The sequence below is a fragment of the Rhinopithecus roxellana genome, chromosome 8, assembly GCF_007565055.1.
Source record: "Rhinopithecus roxellana isolate Shanxi Qingling chromosome 8, ASM756505v1, whole genome shotgun sequence".
Taxonomy (NCBI): Eukaryota; Metazoa; Chordata; class Mammalia; order Primates; family Cercopithecidae; genus Rhinopithecus; species Rhinopithecus roxellana.
In genome coordinates, this window is record NC_044556.1 from 123790927 (window position 1) to 123818899 (window position 27973).

Below are 27973 nucleotides of genomic sequence, written 5' to 3' on the forward strand. Positions count from 1 at the left end.
TCAAGATTTTTAAGAAATTATTCTTAAAGTAAAAGAAAATCTTACGCTCAGTAAGTAAAAAGAAGAGATTTGAATAAAATATTGTGGGCAAGACTCTTAAGTTGCTCGATCTCAGTTTTCATCTGTAAAAAGAAAGGGTTGATAAAAATTGATTTAATCTACAGATATTTATCAAGCATTATGCTAAACTGGGACATGAAGGTTAAATAAGATAATTTCTGACCTCAAAAAGGGCTCACAGGTGCCTTTCAACTCTGTAATTTGTATGATTCTATATAATTGTTAGTCCGTACCCTCTGTGTTAATAGAAAAAGCCTACCAATTTCCACTACTGAGATGTTAATTAAAAGATGTCAAGACATTGATACACACATTGATTCACTTTAAAACGAACATTTAATTCAACATTGCAACAGGAGTTGAACTGTATTTAAAACAGAAGCATATTAGTGACTAAAAAAAATGTGTACATTAATCCTTAGTTCCCTTTTGAGGGGATTTTGATTGCCAGTTCTCTGCAGTGAAATTCTAGGAAAATGTCTTTAGAAGACAGAATTCTTTCTGAATGCAAGTCTAAAATGCTTAAAAGAGATTAAAGGTTTTAAAGACTCAAATCAGAAATATCCATTAGATATATCTCATTTGAATCCTAAGAGTTTAAACACAATAAACACTATATTTATTTACTTTATTTTTTTTTATTTTTTGAGGCAGAGTCTCACTTTGTTGCCCAGGCTGGAGTGCAGTGGTGCAATCTTGGCTCACTGCAGCCTGTCTTCTGGGTTCAAACGATTCTCTTGCCTCAGCCTCCACAGTAACTGGGATTATAGGCATGCGCCACCACACCCAGCTAATTTTTGTATTTTCAGTAGAGAAGGGGTTTCACCATGTTGGCCAGGCTGGTCTAGAATTCCTGGCCTCAAATGATCCACCGACCTCAGCCTCCAAAAGTGCTAGAATTACAGGTATGAGTCACCAAGCCCAGCCTATATATATATATATATTTAAAGATGACAAGAAATTAACAACTCAGCATTTTGAGAATGGCATGCCAGGTTATCGTGATTAGTACATGGGCACCTGGCTGTAGCTCATCTACTACCATATTCTTTGTACTTCTAGATCCTTCTTGGCTTCCATCTTGGCAACTCCAAAGGCATGGTGGGGAAAACAGATGCAGAGATAGATGCCTATTTCTCCTGCAGTCTCTTTCAGCATAGCAATTAGGCAAGTCATCAATAAGAAAAAGAGTATATAATCTGTAACTTATAGTCCACATAAGGCTTCACTCAATTTGAAAAACTGCCAGTTCTGTCAAATATGCTAACACTCCGATAAGATATTTATGACACAGAATCTGCAAAAAGAAAAAGAAGACATTTATAATTAGAATAGTATTAATTATAACAAAGCAGATTGATATTTGAGTAATCAATGTTATATTGGTCTAACTTCTGGATTTAATTCATGAAGTTTAACAAATGCAATACACTCATTTTTGGCCAGGCACAGTGGTTTATCCCTATAATCCCAGCACTTTGATAGGCTGAGGCAGGAGGATCACTTGAGCCTAGGAGTTCAAGACCAGCCTGGGCAACAAAGGGAGACCTCATCGCTACAGAAAACTGTAAAATGTAAAAAACAGCCAGGTTTAGTGGTATACACCTATAGTCCCAGCTGCTCACAAGGCTGAGGGAGGAGGATCACTTGAGCCCAGGAGTTAAAGGTTATAGTGAGCTATAATCATGCTACTGCATTCCAGCCTGGGTGAAAAAGTGAGACTCCGTCTCTAAAACAAAAAACAAACCTCTCATTTTTATATTTTCTATTTCTTTCCTTTCTTGTTTCTTAATGCTAGTCTCTTCTCATCAAAATTATTTCCCAACCTGTTGCACTGTGACCTCCAGTTTGAAAAGCATGAATATAGTGCTTACAGAGTATTGACTTCTTGGATCTAAGAGATAAGAGTTCAAATCTTGATTCTTCCTCTTGATAAGCTATCTTGCTTGTCATTTAAACCTGTCCTGGTCTCAGTTTCCTTGTTTTAAAATAAAACATGGATAAAAACACCTAACTGTCCAGGCACGGTGGCTCACGCCTATAATCCCAGCACTTTGGGAGGCTGAGGCGGTTGGATCACGAGGTCAGCCTGGCCAACATGGCGAAACCCCATCTCTACTAAAAATACAAAAATTAGCCGGGCATAGTGGTGGGCGCCTGTAATCCCAGCTACTCGGGAGGCTGAGGCAGGAGAATTGCTTGAACCGAGGAAGTGGAGACTGCAGTAAGCCAAGATCACACCACTGCACACCAGCCTAGGAGACAGAGCAAGATTCCATCTCAAAGGAAAAATAATAATAATAATAATAAAACCTAACTAGCTGGGCACAGTGGCTCATGCCTGTAATCCCAACACTTTAGGAGGCCAAGGCAAGTGGATCATTTGAAGTCAGGAGTTCAAGACCAGCCTGGCCAACATGGTGAAACCCCAACTCTACTAAAAATACAAAAATTAGCTGGGCATGGTGGCAGGCACATGTAGTCTCAGCTACTCAGGAGGCTGAGGTACGAGAATCACTTCAACCCAGGAAACAGAAGTTGCACTGAGTTGAGATCACACCACTGCACTCCAGCCTGGGCAACAGAGCAAGACTCTGTCTCAAAATAAATAAATAAATAAAGGTAAAAATAGTAAAAAAAGTAAAATTACAAAAATTAGCCAGGTGTAGTGGCTTATGCTTGTAGTCCCAGCTACTCAGGAGGCTGAGGCACAAGAATCGTTTGAGCCCAGGAGGCAGAGGTTGTAGTTAGCCGAGATCGCACCACTGCACTCTAGCCTGGGTGATAGAGTAAGATTCTGTCTCAAAAAAAACAAAAAGCAAACACACAAAAAACACCTAACTACAGGGTTGCTCTAAAGATTAGAATTTAAGGTCTGTTAAACTCTTGGCATAGTAACAAGATCACAAGAAACATTTACCGAATGTATATTGTGGCTGTATATTTTAACATATTTTAGGAGCCAATTCTCAGTTTATTTCTGATACTTTTTTTTTTTTTTTTTTTTTGAGACAGAGTCTTACTCTGTTGCCCAGGCTGGAGTGTGGTGGCGCAATCTCGGCTCACTGCAAGCTCCGTCTCCCGGGTTCACACCATTCTCTTGCCTCGGCCTCCCGCGTAGCAGGGACTACAGGCGCCTGCCACCACACCTAATTTTTTGTATTTTTAGTAGAGACGGGGTTTCACTGTGTTAGCCAGGATGGTCTTGATCTCCTGACCTCGTGATCCGCCCGCCTCAGCCTCCCAAAGTGCTGGGATTACAGGCATGAGCCACTGCGCCTGGCCTATTTCTGATACTTCTTATCAGAAATCACTCTGCAGAGAATAAAACAATGTCTGTATTATTTCTTTCCCAATAAGGATAGAAAAGCCTAGAATATAAAGATGACATCTTAGTTCTGTGTTTCTGGCTATAATTTTGTCTAACATACAAAATTCTCTATTACTCTGATAATTAATTCAAAATTTCACAAGAAACAATTTTGAAAGTTTCAAAGTTACTATAAAATAATAATTCATATTATTACCAAAGGCTGAAGCACACAGCATATAGTGTCCTTCTATTATAAGGCTATATCTAGAAGGCTAAAGACTTTAGTAAACCATAAACCATAAAATAAAAGCTCTCTGTTGTCTTGGATACATTCAAGTATGTTTCTTCAATGTGGACAATACAATCATCATACATTTTTAAAACCATAAAATGAGGAAAAATTACTTAACTAGATTGTTCAAACTAACCTTTATTTTTCCATCAGTATGTGCTGAAGCTACAGATGTTGAAACACGAACCAATCTTGTGGCTGATAAATGAATCTTGAAATGTCTATGGAAATGTGAATAAAGGCAGTCCATGAATAGGTCAACTTCTTCCTGGGTAACCTCCCCAGGTGTTTTGTGGATGCTGTCCCATAGAGCTTTTGCATCCTCTGGATGTATTGCATAAGAAATGTCCAGACTTTGAGGGCTACAGGGTACAGACCAAAGAAATTCAGTAGTAGCCACATAATGGTCCACTTTGCATGCAGTCCACATGGCAGCCATCCAGGAAAGATTAAATGCATTGATTGCTAAAGGACTGAAATAACAGTCAAAGGTTTTCTGAAACCAAGTTCCAATTATGGCTGTGTTAGACTCTGCTCCATTTGCTAGGAATAAGGGCAGACAGGTGAAATCTTCTGAAACAGTCTCCAGAAGACTGTCTCCAAAAATACAGCAGAACCAGCCAGTCCACAACACTTTACCTTCTCTATTCTCAGATGGCAATTGAGATTTTGACAGAATCTACAAAGAAAGTAAACAGGTCCCTTAAATTCAAAAGTACATTTACTTCTAAATTCCATCTTCTCAAAATTAGTTCATTAAAAATAAGACGAGCCAATGTAATACCTGCAAAAAACCATAGAGGGAATAGTCTCCCTAATGATTAACAGGACGTATCAAAATAATTGGCCTTTTTTTTTTTTTTTTTTTTTGAGACGGAGTCTCACTCCGTTGCCCAGGCTGGAGTGCAGTGGCGCGATCTCAGCTCACTGCAACCTCCACCTCCTGGGTTCAAGTGATTCTCCAGCCTCAGCCTCCCAAGTAGCTGGGATTATAGGCATGCACCACCATGCCCGGCTAATTTTTGTATTTTCAGTAGGGATGGGGTTTCACCATATTGGCTAGGCTGGTCTCGTACCTCTGACCTCAGGTGATCTGCCCATCTTGGCCTCCCAAAGTACTAGGATTATAGGTGTGAGCTACCATGCCCGGCCCCCAATATTCTTATACAGTGGAAACATGATATATGGCAAGACCTTGGTGTAACCAAAATGCAAAACAAGAGCTACCAATATGGCATAACCCGGTGTAGTACCCTGAAACAAACAAACAAACAAACAAAACCCTCAACTTTAGAAAGAACTGTGAAAGATCAAAAAATCCAACATGTTTGAATTCTTTCATTAAGGAAGACTTCAATATTTCCTAAGGCAGCACTATCAACTTAAAACGTTCTTTTATGGCCGAGCGCGGTGGCTCATGCCTGTAATCCCAGCACTTTGGGAGGCCAAGACGGGCAGATCACGAGGTCAGGAGATCGAGACCATCCTGGCTAACACAGTGAAACCCTGTCTCCACTAAAAATACAAAAAATTAGCCGGGTGCGGTGGCGGGCGCCTGTAGTCCCAGCTACACGGGAGGCTAAGGCAGGAAAATGGCATGAACCCGGGAGGCGGAGCTTGCAGTGAGTCGAGATCGCGCCACTGCACTCCAGCCTAGGCGACACAGCAAGACTCCGTCTCAAAAAAAAAAAAAAAAAAAAAAATGTTCTTTTATATGTTAGACCCTACATTTTCTACCCACTAGTCCTGCTTTCTTCCTTTTGGGCATGTAGAATATAATCACATCTAATCTCTCTTCTACAGGAAAAGTCCTTCAGATATTTGATGGTCCCCATCATATATAGTACTAAGTTCAACATTTCCAGTTTCTTCAGCCATTCACCTAAGACATACATTCACATTCTCTCACTATGCTAGTCACTCTTCCCTGAAATTATTCTGCATAGGAATCATTATTTTAAAGTAATTGAACATAATTACTTTGAAAAGGTCTGATTCAGGGAAGGAGGGGGGAAAAAGATCTGATTGCAAGACTAACCATCACCTTTAACCTAGATTATACTATTAATGTAATCTCACATTGCAGTTTTCTGGTTTTTAGTTGACAGCTTTATATAAACTAGCCCTGTATATTCATGTTTGCTTTATAGGTAAATCTCTCCCAACTTATACTGAGGCTGTTAATTTATTCCTACTAAAATTTTAATCTCTTCTGATTTGGCTCATTGGACAATTCATTCAGATAATTGAGGATCTTTTATTATATTTTTAGCTGATTGCCTAACCCCTCAAACTTTAAATTTTAAGTTACATGACAAACATGCCTTCCAGATACTCAAAGAACTCTGTTAAAGCATTAAGCAGACCAAGGTTAAGATCACAGTTTTGTATCATACCCCTTCAGAAATGATCGTTTACACAGTCCTTTTAACATATTTCTCCTTCTTATTCAAGAAATTTTGAAAGACTCTCAAATACCTGGAAGCTTAGATATATTAAGTTTATTACACTTTCATGACCTAAGAGTCCTGTAATCCTATCAAGAAATGAGATTTAATTTGAAAACTATTAGAACACTATACCAGGAATTCAAGAGGTCATTTCTAATCCTCACAAGGGTAGATGCTTGCATCATAATATGCAAGTCACAGAACTTCTCTGTGCATCAGGTGCTTCACTTGACAAAAACTGCTAGTTGTCTCTTGAGTATCCATTTTTCCTTCCACAATAAAATAGTCCCTTTATGGCCGGGCAAGATGGCTCATGCCTGCAATCCCAGAACTTAGGGAGGCCGAGGCGGGTGGATCACTTGAGCTCAGGAGTTTGAGACCAGCCTGGGCAACATGATGAAACCCTGTCTCTACAAAAATATAAAATTAGCCTGGCATGGCGGCACATGCCTATAGTCCCAGCTACTTGGGGGGCTGAGGCGGGAAGACTACTTAAGCCCAGAAGGTAGAGGTTGCAGTGAGCGGAGACAGTGGCACTGCACTCCAACCTGGGTGACAGAGTGAGAACCTGTCTCAAAAAAAAAAAAAAAAAAGTCTCTTTAGTTAAGCTGGCAGAGTACCCACTGAAAAAACATTCTTTTCTAGTCTCCCTTCCAACTAAGATGTAAACAGAAGTTATTGGGTCTCAGCAAGATTTACTCTGCATCAGGTTCTGTTTGTCCTTCCCATCTTCTTCCTACTTCCTGCCTGGAACTTAAATATAAGGTTTAGAGCTGCTGGAGGCATCTTACGTTAGACCATAAGGTAACTTTTAGGATGAAAGTCATGCACTAAGTAGAAGAAAGAGCCTAGATTATTAATTATTTCATCAAGCATCATACCAGCCTTGGACAGCTTACATCCATGCACTTTAAAAAAAAAAGACAGTATACCACTATCTTGTTTAATTCACTATTCTTTAGGCTAACCCTAATCCTAGAACATCTTGAGATCTTTGCCAATACCATGACCTATATCTGGGGTCACCAATTTTTTTCTGTAAAGGGCCGGTTAGTAAGCATTTCAGACTTTGCCGGCAATATAGTCTCTGTTGCAACTTCTCAACTCTGCTGTTGCAGCACAAAAGCAGCAACAGACAATATATAAGCAAATAAAAGGGACTATGTTCCAATAAAACCTTATTTACAAAAACAAGCAGCAGGTCAGATTTGGCCTATGGGCCATGATTTACTGACCCCTAATCCATACAAACAAAAAGTCAGTCCTTTTCAACTGCTTGAGAACTTAATTTCCTTATCCATTATTAAGATTAGTTAGCTCAGGCCGGGCGCGGTGGCTCAAGCCTGTAATCCCAGCACTTTGGGAGGCCGAGACGGGCGGATCACGAGGTCAGGAGATTGAGACCATCCTGGCTAACACTGTGAAACCCCGTCTCTACTAAAAAATACAAAAAACTAGCCGGGCGAGGTGGCGGGCGCCTGTAGTCCCAGCTACTCGGGAGGCTGAGGCAGGAGAATGGCGTAAACCCGGGAGGCGGAGCTTGCAGTGAGCTGAGATCCGGCCACTGCACTCCAGCCCGGGTGACAGAGCGAGACTCCATCTCAAAAAAAAAAAAAAAAAAAAAAAAGATTAGTTAGCTCAAAAGAAACAGAAGCAGCAGGCATGAATAATAAACAAAATAAATCTGAGGCTGAGTGTGGTGGTTCATGCCTGTAATCCCAGCACTTTGGGAAGCCAAGGTGGGTGGATCACTTGAGCCCAGGAGTTCGAGACCAACCTGGGCAACATGGCAAGACCCTGTCTACAAAAAATACAAAATTTACCCAAGTGTGGTGGCATGCACCTGAGTCCCAGCTACTTTGAAGGCGAAGGTGGAAGGATCACTTGAGCCCAGGAGGCAGAGGTTGCAGTACGCCAAGATCGTGCCACTGTACTTTAGCCTGGGTGACAAAATGAGACCCTATCTCAAAAAAAAAAAAAAAAAAGAAATGCAACATTTTATATTCCTTCCTGTAAGTAGTATATAAGAGCAATAGAACTATCTTGATTGATTAAGAAACCAGATTTATTTATTTAATTATTGTATTTTTTGTAGAGATGGCATCTTGTCATGTTGCCCAGGATGGTCTCGAACTCCTAGGCTCAGGTGATCTGCCCGCTGTAGCCTCCCAAAGTGCTGGGATTACAGGCGTGAGCCACTGCACCTGGCCTTAAAATGTTACATTTCTGAGAGTAACCTGGCATGAAGTATCACAATATTTAATGATATATATTTTTATACTAAAATTCTACTTATAGAAATTTAATCCCAGAAAAACCCACAAAAATATGGAATTCCTAATGACATGAGTAATTGTCTACAATATTAGTAAAAATATAATGTACAAATATGGGCAATATGATCCCAATTTCAAGACTATATAGACACAGATAACCAAACATATATACCAAAATGTTAAAACTATAATTTTTAACTTTTTTGTACTTTCATGTATTTCCTCAGTTTTCAAAAATAAACATGATTTTGTACACAAACTACCTACATACGCAGGAAAAATTTTTTAAGTTGATTATATCTAATTATTATAGTTTAGTCAAACAAGACATAAAATACATTATAAATCACAAACTTAGAAATTTTTAAAACAGTTAAGAAAATATCACAACAATTTCCAAACTAAGAAAATGCAGATTCTTTTCCCCTAGAAAGCAAGTATTGTTTATGTACTATACCTGGACAAGAAATGCTTCTGGATCCCTTTGTGTTCCCTTCATTCCTAGGAGAGTAGAAAAAATCACTTTGATGTTGAAGTCTTCTCCCACTTCCACAGCAAGTCCTTTTTGCTTTTCAGCAACAATAAAAGCATTCAGAAGTCTAGAATACTGTTTGAGATTACTATAGGAGAATTTATATAAGGGAGTTAAACTATATAAAGTCCACTGTTTATGCAGAAGGAACGCAACCTTTTGAGGGTCAACATCTTCCTACAAAAAAAAAAATCAAGACAAAAGAAGTTTAAGAATGAGGAAACATTAATAAGAATTTAATCACAGCATTTAAAACATCTAATACAAATATATTATAGGGTACCTGATTTTTGCACTCCAACCAAATGAGTTTGCAGGACTTTTTGCAGATCCTTGAGCAGACTTTTACCTTTGCTGTAACTTCTCTTTAGAATGCTCTTCTCCCAAGTGTTCACATGGCAAGCTCCTTCACTTCATTCAGTTCTCTACCCAGATGTAATCCAAGAGGCCACTCAATCTAAAGTGGCACCTGCACGCACTCCAACTTTGTATCACCTCACCCAGATTTATTTTTCTTCACAGCACTTATTACTACCCAACATTATATTCTTGTCTGCAATTTTTCTGTATTTTTATTATCTGTCTACTGGTGTATAAGCTTGATGACAGCAGTGATTTTGTCTATTTAGTTCTCTCTAGAACAAAACTATCTAGAACAAGTGTCCAATAAATATATTTAACATACAATTTACGTTTCACTTTTAGAAACTTCAAATTAATAGATTTCAAAAATAGTAACCATTCCTAAAGTATCTAATTTGATTAGCCTTAATTTAAAAAAATTGTTTGGGCCAGGCGCGGTGGCTCACGCCTGTAATCCCAGCACTTTGGGAGGCTGAGGCAGGTGGATCACAAGGTCAGGAGTTCGAGACCAGCCTAGCCAACTCGGTAAAACACCGTCTCTACTAAAAATACAAAAATAAATAAGCCGGGCATGGTGGTGTGGACCTGTGATTCCAGCTACTTGGGAGGCTGAGGCAGGAGAATTCCTTGAATCTGGAGGGCAAAGGTTGTAGTGAGCTGAGATCATGCCACTACACTCCAGCCTGGGTGGCAGAGCAAGACTCTCTCTTTAAAAAAAAAAAAAAAAATTGTTTGGCAGCAAATCTACTCTATGACACCATGCCCAATTCAACAGATTAAATAAAAAGATACTTGGGGGCTTGTCCAAAGGTAATGAGTTATCTCAGTTGATTGTACACAATCAGTTATAGATCAAACTCCTTGTTTCCAACTCCTTATTCTACTCTTCCCCCACTTCCCCCTTCTCACTACTGTGCTAGACTAGCCTGAAAAAAAAAAAAAAAAAAAAAAAAGATATTTGGGAATATTTTTTGCTATGCTCTATTAGAACCACAGGTACCATTAAAAACAAAAACACTTCATTTGTATTGGCCCCACGGCATTGTTCAGGGCCTTCATATATGCCGCCATGTAGGCTCCTAGTTTCCTTCCAAACTGAATTTTTTTATGGAGTCCATACTTCCTGACATAGTCTCACAGCTCCAACAATCTTTTAGAACTTTCACTACAGTTGTCTACTTGACAAAAATGTTTGTTCTGACTAAAGCATTCATTGAAATGTTATAAGTTGTTTTATTATTATGACTAAAATACAGAGATGAGGAAGCAATGAAGTGAACATTCCAATATTCAATTTATATAAAATTTATGTTTTCTGGTTAAGAATCAACACTTTCATTACCAGCAATTGAAATTTTTCTTTAAGAAAATTGTCACAAAGAAAGCCAGGCATGGTGGCTGACACCTGTAATCCCACCACTTTGGGAGGCAGAGGCAGGAGGATGCTTGAGCCCAGGAGTTCAAGAATAGCCTGGTCAACATAGTGAGACCCTCATCTCTACTTTAAAAAAAAAAAAAAAACCTTTAAAAACTTAACCAGGCATGGTGGCATGTGCCTGTTATTCCCAGCTATACTTTGGAGGATCACTTAAGCCCAGGAGTTAGAAGCTGCTGTGAGCTATGATTGTGCCACTGCACTCCAGCCTTGGTGACAGAGTGAGGCCCTGTACTAAGCAAGACCCTGTCTCTAAGAAGAAATTTTTTAAAAAAGAAAATTGTCACAAAGAAATAAAACTTGTTTCATATCCCCAGTACTACATATACAACCGTATCTTGGGATATGAGACTACTGACCAGAGAAAAAGCTACAATGAGAGTGACTGATCAGCCAGGCCCCTAGCTAAGTGATTCAAAACCACACACCAAACTTTTATTGAATAGGATTTTATTTCCTGCTTCAGTAAAATTAGAAATTATTAATGCTATATACCTTCAGGGTTGTTTGTAAATGATCAAAACAGAGCATGTTGCCACCAGACAAATCTGGGACAATTTAAATACCAAAATAATTTAGTAATAAATTAAAAATCCTTAAAAAAAGGAATTTATGAGCCTATACCAATAATAAATAGATAAATAAATGAAGAAAAAAGGAGAAGTGTTACAATAGAATATCAAAGGCCAGTTGGTAAACATGAAGGGAGTGCTGGAGTTGGAAAACCATTAAGATGGGAACAGGAAAAAATCAAAAGATGGTAACAGAAAAAAAAACCATTAAGATGGGAACAGGAAAAACCATAAAGATGGGAACAGGAAAAAATTACCAGTGTAAACCAAGTCTAAGAAGAAATTTTGACAATTAACAGAATATCTGCCTTAAAGTTGTCTTTCCACAAACTGCTTACTAGTTGCAAAGAGGGAAAAAACAGTACATAAACAAAGTAAAGAAATTGGAGAACTCCTTGACAGGATGATCAAAATTAATGTCGCCTGTGTGCCTCAAGATGTGATTCACAAGGACACAACAGCACCTATGCAATATTCTAGCCAAAAATACTAATTTCAATCTAATCATGAAAAAATGCCAGACAGATGCAAAATGAGGAATATTCTACTTTAAAGAGGAAAAGAAGGCTGTACTGTATTCTTTTAAAATGTCAATGTCATTAAAGATAAATGAATACTATGGACAAACCTGACAAAAAAAGCAATGGGGAAAGGACTCCCTATTCAATAAATGGTACTGGGATAACTGGCTAGCCATATGCAGAAAACTGAAACTGGACCCCTTCCTCATACCATATACAAAAATTAACTCAATGTGGATTAAAGACTTAAATGTAAAACACAAAACTATAAAAACCCTGGAAGACAACCTAAGCAATACCATTCAGGACATAGGTACAGGCAAAGATTTCATGACAATGATGCCAAAAGCAATAGCAATGAAAGCAAAACTTGACAAATGGGATCTAACTAAACTAAAGGGCTTCTGCATAGCAAAAGAAACTATCAACAGAGTAAACAGAAAACCCACAGAATGGGAGAAAAATTTTGCAAACCATGCATCTGACAAAGGTCTACTATCCAGTACCAATAAGGAACTTAAACAAATTTACAAGAAAAAAATGGGCCAGGCCGGGCGTGGTGGCTCATGCCTGTAATCTCAGCACTTTGGGAGGCCGAGGCGGGTGGATCACGAGGTTAGGAGTTCAAGACCATCCTGGCCAAAATGGTGAAACCCTGTCTCTACTAACAATACAAAAAAAGTAGCTGGGTGTGGTGGTGGGCACCTGTAATGCCAGCTACTTGGGAGGCTGAGGCAGGAGAATCGCTTGAACCCAGGAGGCGGAGGTTGCAGCCAAGATCATACCATTGCACTCCAGCCTGGCTGACAGAGTAAGACTCCCAGCACTTTGAGAGGTCGGGGAGGGTGGATCACCTGAGGTCAAGAGTTCCAGACCAGCCTGGACAACATGGTGAACCCCCGTCTCTACTAAAAATACAAAAAAATTAGCCAGGCATGGTGGTGGATGCCTGTAATCCCAGTTACTCAGGAGGCTGAGGCAGAAGAATCACTTCAATCTGGGAGGCGGAGTCAGCCAAGATCATGCCACTGCACTCCAGCCTGGGTGACAGAGCGAGACTCTCTCTCAAAAAAAAAAAAAAAAGGAAAAAACAACCCCATTAAAAAGTCAGCAAAGGACACAAGCAGATACTTCTCAAAAGAAGACATACATGAGGCCAAAAATCATATGAAGTAAAGTTCAACATCACTGATCATTAGAGAAATGCAAATCAAAACCACAATGAGATACTATTTCATATCAGTCAGAATGGCTATTATTAAAAGGTCAAAAAACAACAGATGCTGGCGAGGTTGTGGAGAAAAATAAAAAGTCAAAAATAACAGATGCTGGTGAGGTTGTGGAGAAAAAGGAATGCTTATACATTGTTGGTGGGAGTGTGAATTAGTTCAACCACTGTGGAAGACTGTGTGGCAATTCCTCAAAGACCTAGAGACAGAAATATTATTTGACCCACCAATCCCCTTGCTGGGGTATATACCCAAAGGAATATAAATCAGTCTACCATAAAGACACATGCATGCTATACTCACTGCAGCACTATTCACAATAGCAAAGACATGGAATCAACCTAAATGCCCATCAATAACAGACTGGATAAAGAAAATGTGGTACATACACACCATGGAACACTATGCAGCCATAAAAATGAATGAGATCATATCCTTTGCAGAGACACGGATGGAGCTGGAGGCCATTATCCTTAGCCAACTAGCAAAGGAACAGAAAACCAAATACCACATGTTCTCACTTATAAGTGGGAGCTAAACGATGAGAACACATGGACGCATAGAGGGGAACAACACACACTGAGGCCTATCAGGGAGTGGAGGGTGGGAGGAGGGAGAGAAGCAGGAAAAATAACTAATGGGTATTAGGCTTAACACCTGGGTGATGAAATAATCTGTATAACCAACCCCCATGACGCACGTTTACCTATATAACAAACCTGCACATCCTGCACATATACCCCTAAACTTAAAATAAAAGTTAAAAAAAATACCGTGGACATGATTCAGATTAAAGGACGTTAAAATACATAAAAATTCCTGGTATATATATGGGTTGTATGTTTGAAAACTACTTTAAAAATAAATAAACAGGCGCAGTGGCTCACGCCTGTAATCCCAGCACTTTGGGAGGCTGAGGCAGGCAGATCACAAGGTCAGGAGATCGAGGCCATCCTGGCTAACACGGTGAAACCCCGTCTCTACTAAAAAATACAAAACATTAGCCAGGCGTGGTGGCGGGCGCCTATAGTCCCAGCTACTGGGGAGACTGAGACAGAAGAATGGCATGAACCCAGGAGGCGGAGCTTGCAGTGAGCAGAGATTGCGCCACTGCACTCCAGCCTGGGCGACAGAGCGAGACTCTGTCTCTAAATAAATGAATAAATACAAATATAAAAAACAAATAAAAGACATAAAAGAGATAGCACTGGTCATTATGAAATTGTTTCTTTGTTTCTCATTTATTTTATTAGTTGACGGGTTAAGAAGATACTAAGAATACTATAGTTACAAAAATTGAAATGTTTTGTTCACAGATATTCTCGATTATTGACTAACACAAAGGGATACAAAAAGCATACCTGCAACTGTGAACACTGGGGAATTTTCCTCCGAGGTGGAGTCGGGATAAATGAAGTCTGCTTCCTGATTGATTCTAATCGTTTCTGCAGAGGAGTGGCACCTACAAAGTAATCTTCAGGTCTTGAGGATGCACTAGGAGTTGATTCTGGTATATCATAAGAATCCATGGTCTGTCTACATAAGAAGAAATAAAACCAGAATTCTAAGCACTAAAAAGTTAACTGATGCTCAGTTTCACTGATTCCTCTCCTCACTCTAAAGGAATCTTTTCTCTTTCTTTCTTTTCCCCTCCCTATTCCCAGTTTTAAACCAAGTCCTATATTCCTTATTGGCTATAGCCCACTTTTATGTATATCTTACAGACACCTCAAACATAGTGTATGTTCAAAACTAATTCAACTTCTTTTCCTCCTTCAAAAAGCTAACTGATCCATTTTCAAATTCCTGTCAATTTGCTAAGTTAACTTAAATTCATGTAGTCTCCCACCTTCATTCTTTAACATACAGTCATTAAGCACATTCTACTGAGTTTTTCTTTCAAGAATCTGTTGAATCTGGTTCCAAGATGGCTGAATAGGAACAGCTCTGGTCTGCAGCTCCCAGCGTGATCAACACAGAAGACGGGTGATTTCTGCATTTCCAATTGAGGTACCTGATTCATCTCACTGGGACTGGTTGGACAGTGGGTGCAGCCCATGGAGGGTGAGTCGAAGCAGGGCGGGGCGTTGCCCCACTCAGGAAGTGCAAGGGGTCCAGGGATTTCCCTTTCCTAGCCAAGGGAAGGCGTAACAGACTACCTGGAAAACTGGGACACTCCCACCCAAATATTGCGCTTTTCCTACGGTCCTGACAACCAGCAGACTAGGAGATTCTCTCCCGTGCCTGGCTCGGCAGGTCCCACGCCCACGGAGCCTTGCTCACTGCTAGCCCAGCAGTCTGAGATTGACCTGCCAGGCAGTAGCCTGGCGGCAGGGAGGTGCATACACCATTGCTGAGGCTTGAGTAGGTAAACAAAGTGGCCAAGCAATTCAAACTGGGTGGAGCCCACCGCAGCTCAGCAATGCCCACTGCCTCTATAGATTTCACCTCTGTGGGCAGGGCATAGCTGAACAAAAGGCAGCAGAAACGTCTGCAGACTTAAATGTCCCTGTCTGACAGCTCTGAAGACAGTATTCTCCCAGTATGGTGTTTGAGCACTGAGAACAGACAGACTGCCTCCTCAAGTGGGTCCCTGACCCCCGTGTAGTCTAACTGGGAGACACCTCCCAGTAGGGGCCGAATGACACCTCATACAGGCAAGTGCCTCTCTGGGATGAAGCTTCCAGAGGAAGGATCAGGCAACAATATTTGCTGTTCTGCAAAATGCTGTTCTGCAGCCTCCACTGGTGATATCCAGGCAAACAGGGTCTGGAGTGGACCTCTAGCAAACTCCAACAGACTGCAGCTGAGGGACCTGACTGGTAAAAGAAAAACTAACAAAAAGAAAGGAATAGCATCTACATCAACAAAAAGGACATCCACACCAAAACCCCATCTGTAGGTCACCAACATCAAACACCAAAGGTAGATAAACCACAAAGATGGGGAGAAACCAGGGTACAAAAGCTGATAATTCTAAAAATCAGAACACCCCTTCTCCAAAGGATCACAGCCCCTCACCAGCAACGGAACAAAGCTGGACGGAGAATGGCTTTGACAAGTTGACAGAAGTAGGCTTCAGAAGGTCGGTAATAACAAACTTCTCTGAGCTAAAGGAGCATGTTCCAACCCATCGCAAGGAAGCTAAAAACCTTGAAAAAAGATTAGACGAGTGGCTAACTAGAATAAACAGTGTAGAGAAGACCTTAAATGACCTAATGGAGCTGAAAACCATGGCATAAGAACTTCATGATGCATGCACAAGCTTCAATAACCAATTCAATCAAGTGGAAGAAAGGATATCAGTTACTGAAGATCAAATTAATGAAATAAAGCAAGAAGACAAAATTAGAGAAAAAAGAGTAAAAAGAAATGAAAAAAGCCTCCAAGAAATAAGGGACTATGTGAAAAGACCAAATCTACGTTTGATTGGTGTACCTGAAAGTGATGGTGAGAATGGAACCAAATTGGAAAACACTCTCCACGATATTATCCAGGAGAACTTCCCCAACCTAGCAAGGCAGGCCAACATTCAAATTCAGGAAATACACAGACCACCACAAAGATACTCCTCGAGAAGAGCAACCCCAAGACACATAATTGTCAGATTCACCAAGGTTGAAATGAAGGAAAAAATGTTAAACACAGCCAGAGAGAAGGGTTGGGTTACCCACAAAGGGAAGCCCATCAGGCTAACAGCAGATCTCCTGGCAGAAACTCTACAAGCCAGAAGAGAGTGGGGGCCAATATTCAACATTCTTAAAGAAAGGAATTTCAACCCAGAATTTCATATCCAGCCAAACTAAGCTTCATAAGTGAAACAGAAATAAAATCCTTTACAGACAAGCAAATGCTGAGAGATTTTGTCACCATGAGGCCTGCCTTACAAGAGCTCCTGAAGGAAGCGCTAAACATGGAAAGGAACAACCAGTACCAGACACTTCAAAAACATGCCAAATTGTAAAGACCATCGATGCTAAGAAGAAACTGCACCAACTAACGGGCAAAATAACCAGCTAACATCATAATGTCAGGATCAAATTCACACATAACAATATTAACTTGAAATGTAACTGGGCTAAATGCCCCAATTAAAAGACACAGCCTGGCAAATTGGATAAAGAGCTAAGACCCATCAGTGTGCTGTATTTAGGAGACCCATCTCAAATGCAAAGACACACACAGGCTCAAAATAAAGAGACAGAGGAAGATCCACCAAGCAAATGGAAAGCAAAAAAAAGGGAGGGGTTGCAATCCTAGTCTCTGATAAAACAGACTTTAAACCAACAAAGATCAAAAGAGACAAGGAAGGCCATTACATAATGGTAAAGGGATCAATTTAACAAGAAGAGCTAACTAACCTTAAATATATATGCACCCAATACAGGAGTACCCAGATTCATAAAGCAAGTCCTTAGAGACCTACAAAGAGACTTAGAATCCCACACAATAATACTGGGAGACTTTAATACCCCAACATCAATATTAGACAGATCAATGAGACAGAAGGTTAAAAAGGATATCCAGGACTTGAACTCAGCTCTGCACCAAGCAGACCTAACAGACATCTACAGAACTCTCCACCTCAAATCAACAGAATATATATTCTTCTCATCACCACATTGCACTTATTCTAAAATTGACCACATAATTGGAAGTAAAGCACTCCTCAGCAAATGTAAAAGAACAGAAATCACAACAAACTGTTTCTCAGACCACAGTGCAATCAAAATTAGAACTCAGGATTAAAAAATTCATTCAAAACCACACAACTACATGGAAACTGAACAACCTGCTTCTGAATGACTACTGGTTAAATAACAAAATGAATGCAGAAATAAAGATGTTCTTTGAAACCAATGAGAACAAAGACGCAATGTACCAGAATCTTTGGGACACATTTAAAGCAGAGTGTACAGGGAAATTTATAGCACTCAATGCCCACAACAGAAAGCAGGAAAGATCTAAAATCAACACCCTAACATCACAATTAAAAGAACTAGAGAAGCAAGAGCAAACACATTCAAAAGCTAGCAGAAGGCAAGAAATGACTAAGAACAGAGCAGAACCGAAGGAGATAGACACACAAAAACACCCTTCAAAAAATCAGTGAATCCAGGAGTTGGTTTTTGAAAAGATCAACAAAATTGATAGACTGCTAGCAAGACTAATAAAGAAGAAAAGAGAGAAGACTCAAAAAGATGCAATAAAAAATGATAAAGGGGATATCACCACCAATCCCACAGAAATACAAACTACCATCAGAGAATACTATAAATACTTCTACGTAAATAAACTAGAAAATCTAGAAGAAATGGATAAATTCCTGGACACATACACCCTCCCAAGACTAAACCAGGGAGAAGTCAAAACTCTGAATAGACCAATAACAGGCTCTGAAATTGAGGCAATAATTAATAGCCTACCAACCAAAAAAGTCTAGGACCAAATGGATTCACAGCCGAATTCTACCAGATGTACAAAGGGGAGCTGGTACCATTCCTTCTGAAACTATCCCAATCAACAGAAAAAGAGGGAATCCTCCCTAACTCATTTTATGAGGCCAACATCATCCTGATACCAAAACCTGGCACAGACACAACAAAAAAAGAGAATTTTAGACCAATATCCCTGAAGAACATCAATGCGAAAATCCTCAATAAAATACTGGCAAACTGAATCCAGCAGCACATCAAAAAGCTTATCCACCATGATCAAGTCAGCTTCATCCCTGGGATGCAAGGCTGATTCAACATATGCGAATCAATAAATGTAATTCATCACATTAACAGAAACAACAAAAACCACATGATTATCTCAATAGATGCAGAAAAGGCCTTTGACAAAATTCAACAGCCCTTCATGCTAAAAACTCTCAAAAAACTAGATATTGATGGAACGTATCTCAAAATAATAAGAGCTATTTATGACAAACCCACAGCCTATATCATATAGAATGGGCAAAAACTGGAAGCATTCCCTTTGAAAACCGGCACAAGACAAGGATGCCCTCTCTCACCACTCCTATTCAACATAGTGTTGGAAGTTCTGGCCAGGGCAATCAGGCAAGAGAGAGAAATAAAGGGCATTCAATTAGGAAAAGAGAAAGTCAAATGACATGATTGTATATTTAGAAAATCCCATCATCTCAGCCCAAAATCTCCTTGAGCTGATAAGCAACTTCAGCAAAGTCTCAGGATACAAAATCAATATGCAAAAATCACAAGCATTCTTATACACCAATAATAGAGAAACAGAGCAAAATCCTGAGTGTACTCCCATTCACAATTGTTACGAAGAGAATAAAATACTGAGGAATCCAACTTACAAGGGATGTGAAGGACCTCTTCAAGGAGAACTACAAACCACTGCTCAACAAAATAAAAGAGGACACAAACAAATGGAAGAACATACCATGCTCATGGACAGGAAGAATCAATATTGTGAAATGGCCATACCGCCCAAGGTAATTTATAGATCCAATGCCATCCCCATCAAGTTACCAATGACTTTCTTCACAGAATTGGAAAAAACTACTTCATAGTTCACATGGAATCAAAAAAGATCCCACATTGCCAAGATAATCCTAAGCAAAAAGAACAAAGCTGGAGGCATCATGCCACCTCACTTCAAACTATACTACAAGGCCACAGTAACCAAAACAGCACAGTACTGGTACCAAAACAGATATATAGACCAAGGGAAAAGAACAGAGGCCTCAGAAATAACACCACACATCTAGAACCATCTGTATATCTGTTTTGGTACCAGTACCATGCTGTTTTGACAGTCTTTGACAAAACTGACAAAAACAAGAAATGGGAAAAAGATTCCCTGTTTAATAAATGGTGCTGGGAAAACTGGCTAGCTATATGTAGAAAGCTGAAACTGGATCCCTTCCTTACATCTTACAACAAAAATTAATTCAAGATGGATTAAAGATGTAATTGTTAGACCTAAAACCATAAAAACCCTAGAAGAAAACCGAGGCAATACCAATCAGGACATAGGCATGGGCAAGGACTTCATGACTAAAACACCAAAAGCAATGGCAACAAAAGCCAAAATAGACAAATGGGACCTAATTAAACTAAAGACCAGGCCGGGCGCTGTGGCTCATGCCTGTAATCCCAGCATTCTGGCGGGCGGATCACAAGGTCTGGAGCTCAAGACCAATCTTGACAATATGGTGAAACCCCATTTCTACTAAAAATACAAAAATTAGCCAGGCGTGGTGATGTGTGCCTGTAATCCCAGCCACTTGGGAGGCTGAGGCAAGAGAATCACTGAACCCGGGGAGGCGGAGGTTGCAGTGAGCCGAAATTGTGCCACTGCACTCCAGCCTGGGTGACAGAGCGAGACTCCGTCTTGGAAAAAAAAAAAAAAAAAAAACTAAAGACCTTCTGCACAGCAAAAGAAACTACCATCAGAGTGAACAGGCAACCTACAGCCTACAGAATGGGAGAAAATTTTTGCAATCTACTCATCTGACAAAGGGCTAATATCCAGAATGTGCAAAGAACTTAAACAAATTTACAAGAAAAAAACAAACAACCCCATCAAAAAGTGGGCAAAGGATATGAACAGACACTTCTCAAAAGAAGACATTTATGAAGCCAAAAGACACATGAAAAAATGCTCCTCATCACTGGCCATCAGAGAAATGCAAATCAAAACCACATTGAGATATCATCTTATGCCAGTTAGAATGGCGATCATTAAAACAATAGGAAACAACAGATGCTGAAGAGGATGTGGAGAAATAGGAATGTTTTTACACTGTTGGTGGGAGTGTAAATTAGTTCAACTTTTGTGGAAAACAGTGTGGCGATTCCTCAAGACTAGAAATACCATTTGATCCAGCAATCCTGTTACTTGGTATATACCCAAAGGATTATAAATCACGTTATTATAAAGACACATGCACACGTATGTTTACTGCGGCACTATTCACAATAGCAAAGACTTGGAACCAACCCAAATGTCCATCAATAATAGACTAGATTAAGAAAATGTGGCATATATACACCATGGAAAGCTATGCAGCCATAAAAAAGGGTGAGTTCATGTCCTTTGCAGGGACATGGATGAAGCTGGAAACCACCATTCTCAACAAACTATCACAAGGACAGACAACCAAACACTGCATGTTCTCACTCACAGGTGGGAATTGATCAATGCAAACACTTGGACACAGGGCAGGGAACATCACACATCAGGGCCTGTCAGGGGGTCGGGGGCTGGGGGAGGGATAGCATTAGGAGATATACCTGATGTAAATGACAAGTTGATGGCTGCAGCAAACCAACATAGCACATGTATACCTATGTAACAAACCTGCATGTTGTGCACATGTACCCTAGAACTTAAAGTATAACAACAAAAAAATTAATTTTTAAAAAATGTTAAAAAAAAAAAAACAAAAAACAGAATCTGTCATCCCTTCACAAAGCTAATTCCTTAGCCACAACTAAGAGTTCTCCGAAACTAAGAGTAATCCATTCTTCCAGAAATAGACTTTTTATCTGTGCAACAACCTTTACAGTAACAAGACAAATCCTAAACTCTTCTGCTGGGTTTAAGGTCTTTCTAATTCAGCTTCTCCTTATCTTCCTAATTCTCCTCTCCAACCTGGGACATAAACATATTCTTATCTTCATGTGGTTGCTTCTCAACTATATTCCCTACCTTAAGTGTCCTTTTCCCATCTCACCTCCTTTAAGACCATGCTAGAAATTTGATCTCCTTTCAAAGTAGGGTGTTTTTAACCTTTTGGTCCTGAAATACCTATGACATAGACTTTTATCTGTTATCTGTTATCAGTGGCTCATTCCTGGAAGCAGAGTATGCATGTGTGTGTGTGCTGTATGAGTTCTCATCTCAAAGTCTGAAAAAAATCCCTCAAGAATGTTCTACAACATCCTTGGAGATATATCAGCACACATAACTTTCCTCAATCACCCAGTCTGTACCACTCATTTTAGCCCCTGTTCATATACTTCCTTGTACCATTTTTTAGTGTGTATTTCTTGTATCCCCAGTAATACTAAGCTACTGTCACTGAAACCATGCTTTATATTTCCCAATGTATGTATAATTACCCAAATACAATGCTGAGTGTCCTTTAATTGTTAAACAAGTATTGGTTCAATTAAATGGAAGTATTTCATAGAACCTGCAAATTAGGGCCAGGCATGGTAGCTCATGACTATAATTCCAATATTTTGGGAGGCTGAAGCAGGTGGATCACTTGAGCCCAGATGTCTGAGACAAGCCTCCATCTCTACAAAAAATAAAAAATAACTAGCTAGGTGTGGTGGTGCACGCCTGTGGTCCCAGTTAATCAGGAGGCTGAAGTAGGACTGCATGAGCCCAGGAGGTCAAGGCTGCAGTTGAGATGTGATCATGCCACTGAATTCCAGCCTGGGTGACAGAGCAAGACCCTCTCAAGAAAAAAAAGACACACAAAATTAAAATACCATTTTCATTAAAAGGAATTATCATTTCAAAGTTATGATTAGTCTCGGCCGGGCGTAGTGGCTCATGCCTGTAATTCCAGCACTTTGGGAGGCCAAGGAAAAGTTGATCACCTGCGGTCAGAAGTTTGAGACCAGCCTGGCCAACATGGTGAAACCCCGTCTCTACTAAAAATACAAAAATTAGCTGGGTATGGTGGCACACACCTGTAGTCCCAGCTACTCAGGAGGCTGAGACAGGAGAATCTCTTGAACTTGGGAGGTGGAGGCTTCATTGAGCCGAGATCACGCCACTGTACTCCAGCCTGGGTGAGACAGAGCAAGACTCCATCTCAGCAACAACAACAACAACAAAGTTATGATAAATCTCAACTACTACACAATTACCCTTTTGAGAAGTTTTTTACGAATAAAAAGTTGTATTACTATATTTACTCATTTTATTTTATTTTTTGAGATGGAGTCTAACTGTTGTCTGGGCTGGAGTGCAACTGCACGATCCCGGCTCACTGCAACCTCTGCCTCCCAGGCTCCAGCAATTCTCTTGCCTCAGCCTCCCAAGCAGCTGAGATTACAGGCGCGCACCACCATGCCTCGCTCATTTTTTGTTTGTTTGTTTTTGTATTTTTAGTAGAGATAGGGTTTCACCACGTTGGCCAAGCTGGTCTTGAACTCCTGACCTCAGGTGATCCACCAGCCTCCCAAAGTGTTGGGATTACAGGCGTTAGCCACTGCACCCGGTCCATATTTAAATGGTATTATATTTAAAATAGTACAGGTTGAGCATCCCTTATCCAAAATGCTTAGGACCAAAAGTGTTTTTGGATTTCAGATTTTGTCAAATTTGGGAATATTTGTATCACACTGGTCAAGCATCCTTAATCCAAAAATCTGAAATCCAAAATGCTCCAGTGAACACTTCCTTTCAACATCATGTCAGTGCTCAAAAAGATTCACATTATGGGGCATTTCAGACTTCAGATTTTCTAATTAGGGATGCTTAACCTGTATCTTCAATTTCAATATGTTAGACTAGGACACCATTTATATTTTGCACAAAACTCCATAAATTAAACATGTAGTCCTAGCATGGACAACATAGCAAGACCCCATCTCTCAAAAAAAAAAAAAAAAAATTAGCCTGGCACGGTGGTAGTCCTAGCCACTTGAGAGGCTGAGGCAGGAGGAATGCTTGAGCCCAGGAGTTTAAGGCTGTAAAGCGATGATCACACCACTGCACTTTAGCCTGGGCAACAGAGTGAGATCCTCTCTAATTAATAAATAAATACATAAACTAAACATGTAGCATTATTTGTCCTTAAAGCTCAAATAATGTCCAGAGCAAGTTCATATACCACACAATTTATTTATTTATTTTTACAAATATTCATATTAGCTTTATTCATAGTAGCCAAAAATTGAAAATGACTCAGTGGGTGAATGATTAAATAAACTGTGGTACATCCACACCATGTAATAGTACTCTGCAATGAAAAGAAACAAATTATTGATACATGCAACAACTTGGATGTTAAAGCCAATCCAAAAAGGTCACATATAAAATTTCATACATTTAACATTTTTTAAATGACAAATTAAAGGAATGAAGAACAGATGAATGGCTGACAGAGATTAGGGAAAGGTAAGAGGGTGGGAGGGACATAAATGTGACTATAAAAAGGCAACACAAGAATTCCTTGTGGTGATAGAACTGTATCTTCATTGTGGTGAATACAGGACTCTACACCACACACCACACAATTTAAATAGCAGCTACTCTAAAGCATCCTAACTTTAAATGCACATTGAATTACCTATTTCAAAGGGAATTTTAATCAGTACTACTTACACAGAATATTTCCTTCAAATTTGTTACTTGGTGCAATAATTGCTAGCACTTATTGAGCATTCATCATGTTTCAAGTACTCTTCTAAGACCTTTATATTTTCTCATTTAATCTTCAAACAACCCCATGAAGTAGATCATGCTCCCAGCTGACAAACAGGAAATCAGACAAGTAACATAACTTACCAAAGTCAACCAGTTAGAGTGGAAGAGTTAGGATTTGAATCCAGACAGTCTAACTCTGCAATGAGTGCACTTAGCTACTTCTTTCACGTTGCCTTTTAAACAGGGATCAATTATGAGGCAACATAAGCCCTGCTGAATTTGACTCCTTAAAAGAGAAATGCTATGAATTCCAAAAAGATTTTAAAGTCTAGGTGACTTTAAAAAGTCTAGCAATAAATGAGATGAGAAAAACACTATTGGCACTAAGAGGGATGGTTTTGAAAAAACATGTCCGTTGAGTATTTAATGTTAAAGTAAAATAAAATAGCCCAATCCATGAATTAAAGATTAGCAAACGAGTTATATTCACTCTACCTTCTCATCTCACACTCAAGAATGTGTAATTTTGCCCAGCACAATAATCAAGATGTTATAAATATACCTTGAATCAATATATTACTGTCCCAATACTCTTCCTTCCAATCAGAAGCAAAAAGGTCCTCTTACTTTGATCTCCTCTGGACACCATCTCCTTTGTGTACTTCAACTTTTTTTTTTTTTTTTTTTTTGAGACAGGGTCTCACTCTGTTGTCCAGGCTGGAGCGCAGTGGCCCAATACCACTGCAGCCTCGACCTCCTGGGCTCAAGCGATCCTCCCACCTCAGCCTCTTGAGTAGCTGGGACTACAGGCATGCACTGCCACACCAGGCTGTACTTCACCTCTCTATTATCTTTAATCACTCCTATACAGGATCCTTTTCTTTCATTGCCAAGCATATTCTAGTATTTCTAACATTAAAAATTTGTGTTTAAATCCAATTCATCTCATTCCTTCTGAGACCAATCTCCTGGAAATGTGGTCCACACCTACTGCCTCCAGTTACTAATAAGTATTTTACTAGAACTCTTCAGCAATCTTTTTTCCATCTATCACTATAAAGAAACTGCACTTTTGAAGATCATTATTTTTGCCAAAACCATGGCCAAATACTTTGTTCATCAAGTTTGTTCATCCTTCCTCCTCTAAACTTTCTGGGACCTTGTTTCCTGACACTCCATTTTTTAGGGGCTTTCCTCCTCCTTACTTTTTATAGTTCCAATTTCTTTACTGATTCTTTTTTTCCCTCATGTTCCAATAATAGGTGGCCCCAGACTCTGAAAATCATTCATTCTACATAGGAAAATAATCATTCTATATGACTCCTAAATCTCTATCTTCAGACCATTACAGCTGCAACCCAGTCCTGCATTTCCAACTTCCTATAAGATGTTAAACTTTCATGTTGTCAGACTCATTAAGTTCAAAACTAATCATCACTTCACATCTCATTCAATCTTTCTTTGCCAACTACTGTACTCTGTTTTGCTCAGTAATAATTCCATTTTTCCGTTTTCTTTCCCTACTAAAAAAATACTTTCATCATCTTTTACTCTTCCTTCAACATCACCTTTACATCTAAAAAGTTAACTTTGTTACTTTGTTAACTTTATCATCAAATTCTGACATATTTCTTTTTTTTTTTTTTTAAGACAGAGTCTCACTCTGTCTCCCAGGCTGCAGTGCAGTGGTGTGATCTTGGCTCACTGCAACCTCCACCTCCCAGGTTCAAGTGATTCTCCTGCCTCAGCCTCCAAGTAGCTGGGACTACAGGCGTGCACCACCATGCCTGGTTAATTTTTGTATTTTTTGGTAGAGATGGGGTTTCACCATGTTGGCCAGGCTGGTCTTGAACTCCTGACCTCAGATGATCCGCCTGCCTTGGCCTCCCAAAGTGCTGGGATTACAGGCACGAGCCACCACATCTGGCCTCTGACATATTTCTTAAAAAGATATACACTTGTCCTCTTAGATGTGGGCTTCACTCTCATTCTCAATTATAGCTACTTATCTTTTTCCCAATCTTAGCCCCTTTCCCTAATCCATCATCAGTCTTTCATTGTCACCACTTTTACCATTACCTTGCTTGAGATCCCATAACAGTTCCCATACATCTATATGAAGTAGAATCAGAATTCCTGTCTGGTTTTCAAGGCACTACTGTATTTGATCTTATTATCTGATCCTATCCAGGTTCATTTTCTACTGCTTCAGTTCTTACCCCAAGTAGCCTTTCCAAAATCCAACATTCTGCATACACTTCCTCTAAGGTTTTGTATACAACATTGGGGGATAAGGGGAGGTGGAAGTGAAGAAAGTTCCAGCAGTCAATTCTTTAAAAGGTTAAATCACAGCCCTATAGCCAAACATGCACCCCCTACTCTAGACAGATGATCACTCTACTATTCTCCCTGCTTTTTTATTCACCTTATCGACAATTAAAAATACTTCCTACTCCCGTTTGTCTGAGCAAATCTTATCCATTTTCCATGTGCCATCTCCTCACAAGTTTTCCAGAGCTTGGCAGGGCTAGTTCTCTTGACAATTCCGCTTGCGGTTGTAGTTCACAGCACACAAGTAAAGCTTTGTTGTTTCTCTTGTGGTTAGTCCGTGAAGGGGCTCTGACTTGATCACTTTTCTACACTGCCACCAATACCTAAATCCAGCCGCCCTAATGCCAATACTTAGCCGGGTATTATGCATGTAGTGCTTAAACACACCTTAATACACAAGTATTGTGAAGATAATGACCACACAGCAGGGCAAATACAAAGTTAAAGCAAGTCCGGAACCAATACAAAGCATTTTTACCAATAAAATGCCGTGATGACGCTGTCACCCATTCCGGATTCATCAATCATTCTTCAAAAGTCCGGCTCCAAAACTATGTCGAGACTGAAATCCCCTGAAGAAAGAAAGAAAGAAAGAAAAAACCCCGCCAAAGTGACAGCTAAGAGAGAGGCCAGACTAACCCCTGGCCCTTCCAAATTCCCTCTCGCTCCACCACAAGTGGGTTCACAAGAGACACAAACGCACCCAGGAAGACCTCCACTCCCTCAGACGCGGGGCGGGCCCTGCGACTTCACTCTGGGAGGGACATTTCCGCTCACCCAGCTCTGCGACCCTCGCTCCTGCGGAGTCAGCTTCTGCTGGCGAAGGGGGAAGGGCAAAAGGACAGTGCGTCCCAACCCGTCCCTCTTCAGCTGAGCCTGTCAGAGACCAGCCCAGCTCTGAAATCACGCCGTTGTGAAAAGGCAATTCGGTCCTCCGCCGCGTCTTCAGTTTAAAATCGTTTCCCGACTCGCTCTGCGGCTCCACGCAGGAAGCCTCCTTAGCGCCTCACCGATTCCGTATCAGTGAAGCAACTAAAATTGCCATTTTAACTGAGGGCAAGGCCGAGCCACTTAACCATTATCGTCAACCTTTCCAACCGTCCTCGGTTGCTCGTCCGTTTTCCTACCGGTGCGAAGCTTTCTCTCAAATTTCCGCCCGTAGTAAGCATGGCGGCGGCACCTCACCACTGATTCGTTGAATTCCTTTCCCGTAATCTTGGGCACTAGAGGGC

At 40.1% G+C, this 27973-nt stretch overlaps 1 protein-coding gene across 4 annotated transcripts; it reads right to left on the bottom strand.

The window, feature by feature from the left end:
* Positions 1–377: 377 nt before the first annotated feature.
* CENPL (centromere protein L) lies at positions 378–27946 on the bottom strand. 4 transcript variants are annotated; one of them, XM_010367369.1, is made up of 6 exons: positions 27445–27946; positions 27220–27313; positions 14405–14579; positions 8849–9100; positions 3802–4344; positions 378–1357 (listed from the first exon to the last, which is right to left on the bottom strand). In XM_010367369.1, the coding sequence occupies exons 3-6, from the start codon at positions 14570–14572 to the stop codon at positions 1286–1288; spliced, it is 1035 nt and encodes a 344-aa protein (XP_010365671.1). In that variant the 5' UTR covers positions 14573–14579; positions 27220–27313; positions 27445–27946; the 3' UTR covers positions 378–1285. The 4 variants fall into 4 exon arrangements, with proteins under 4 accessions (XP_010365671.1, XP_030791733.1, XP_030791735.1 ...); XM_030935873.1 differs by having other exon boundaries at positions 27519–27789; XM_030935875.1 differs by lacking the exon at positions 27220–27313 and having other exon boundaries at positions 27519–27739.
* Positions 27947–27973: the final 27 nt, after the last annotated feature.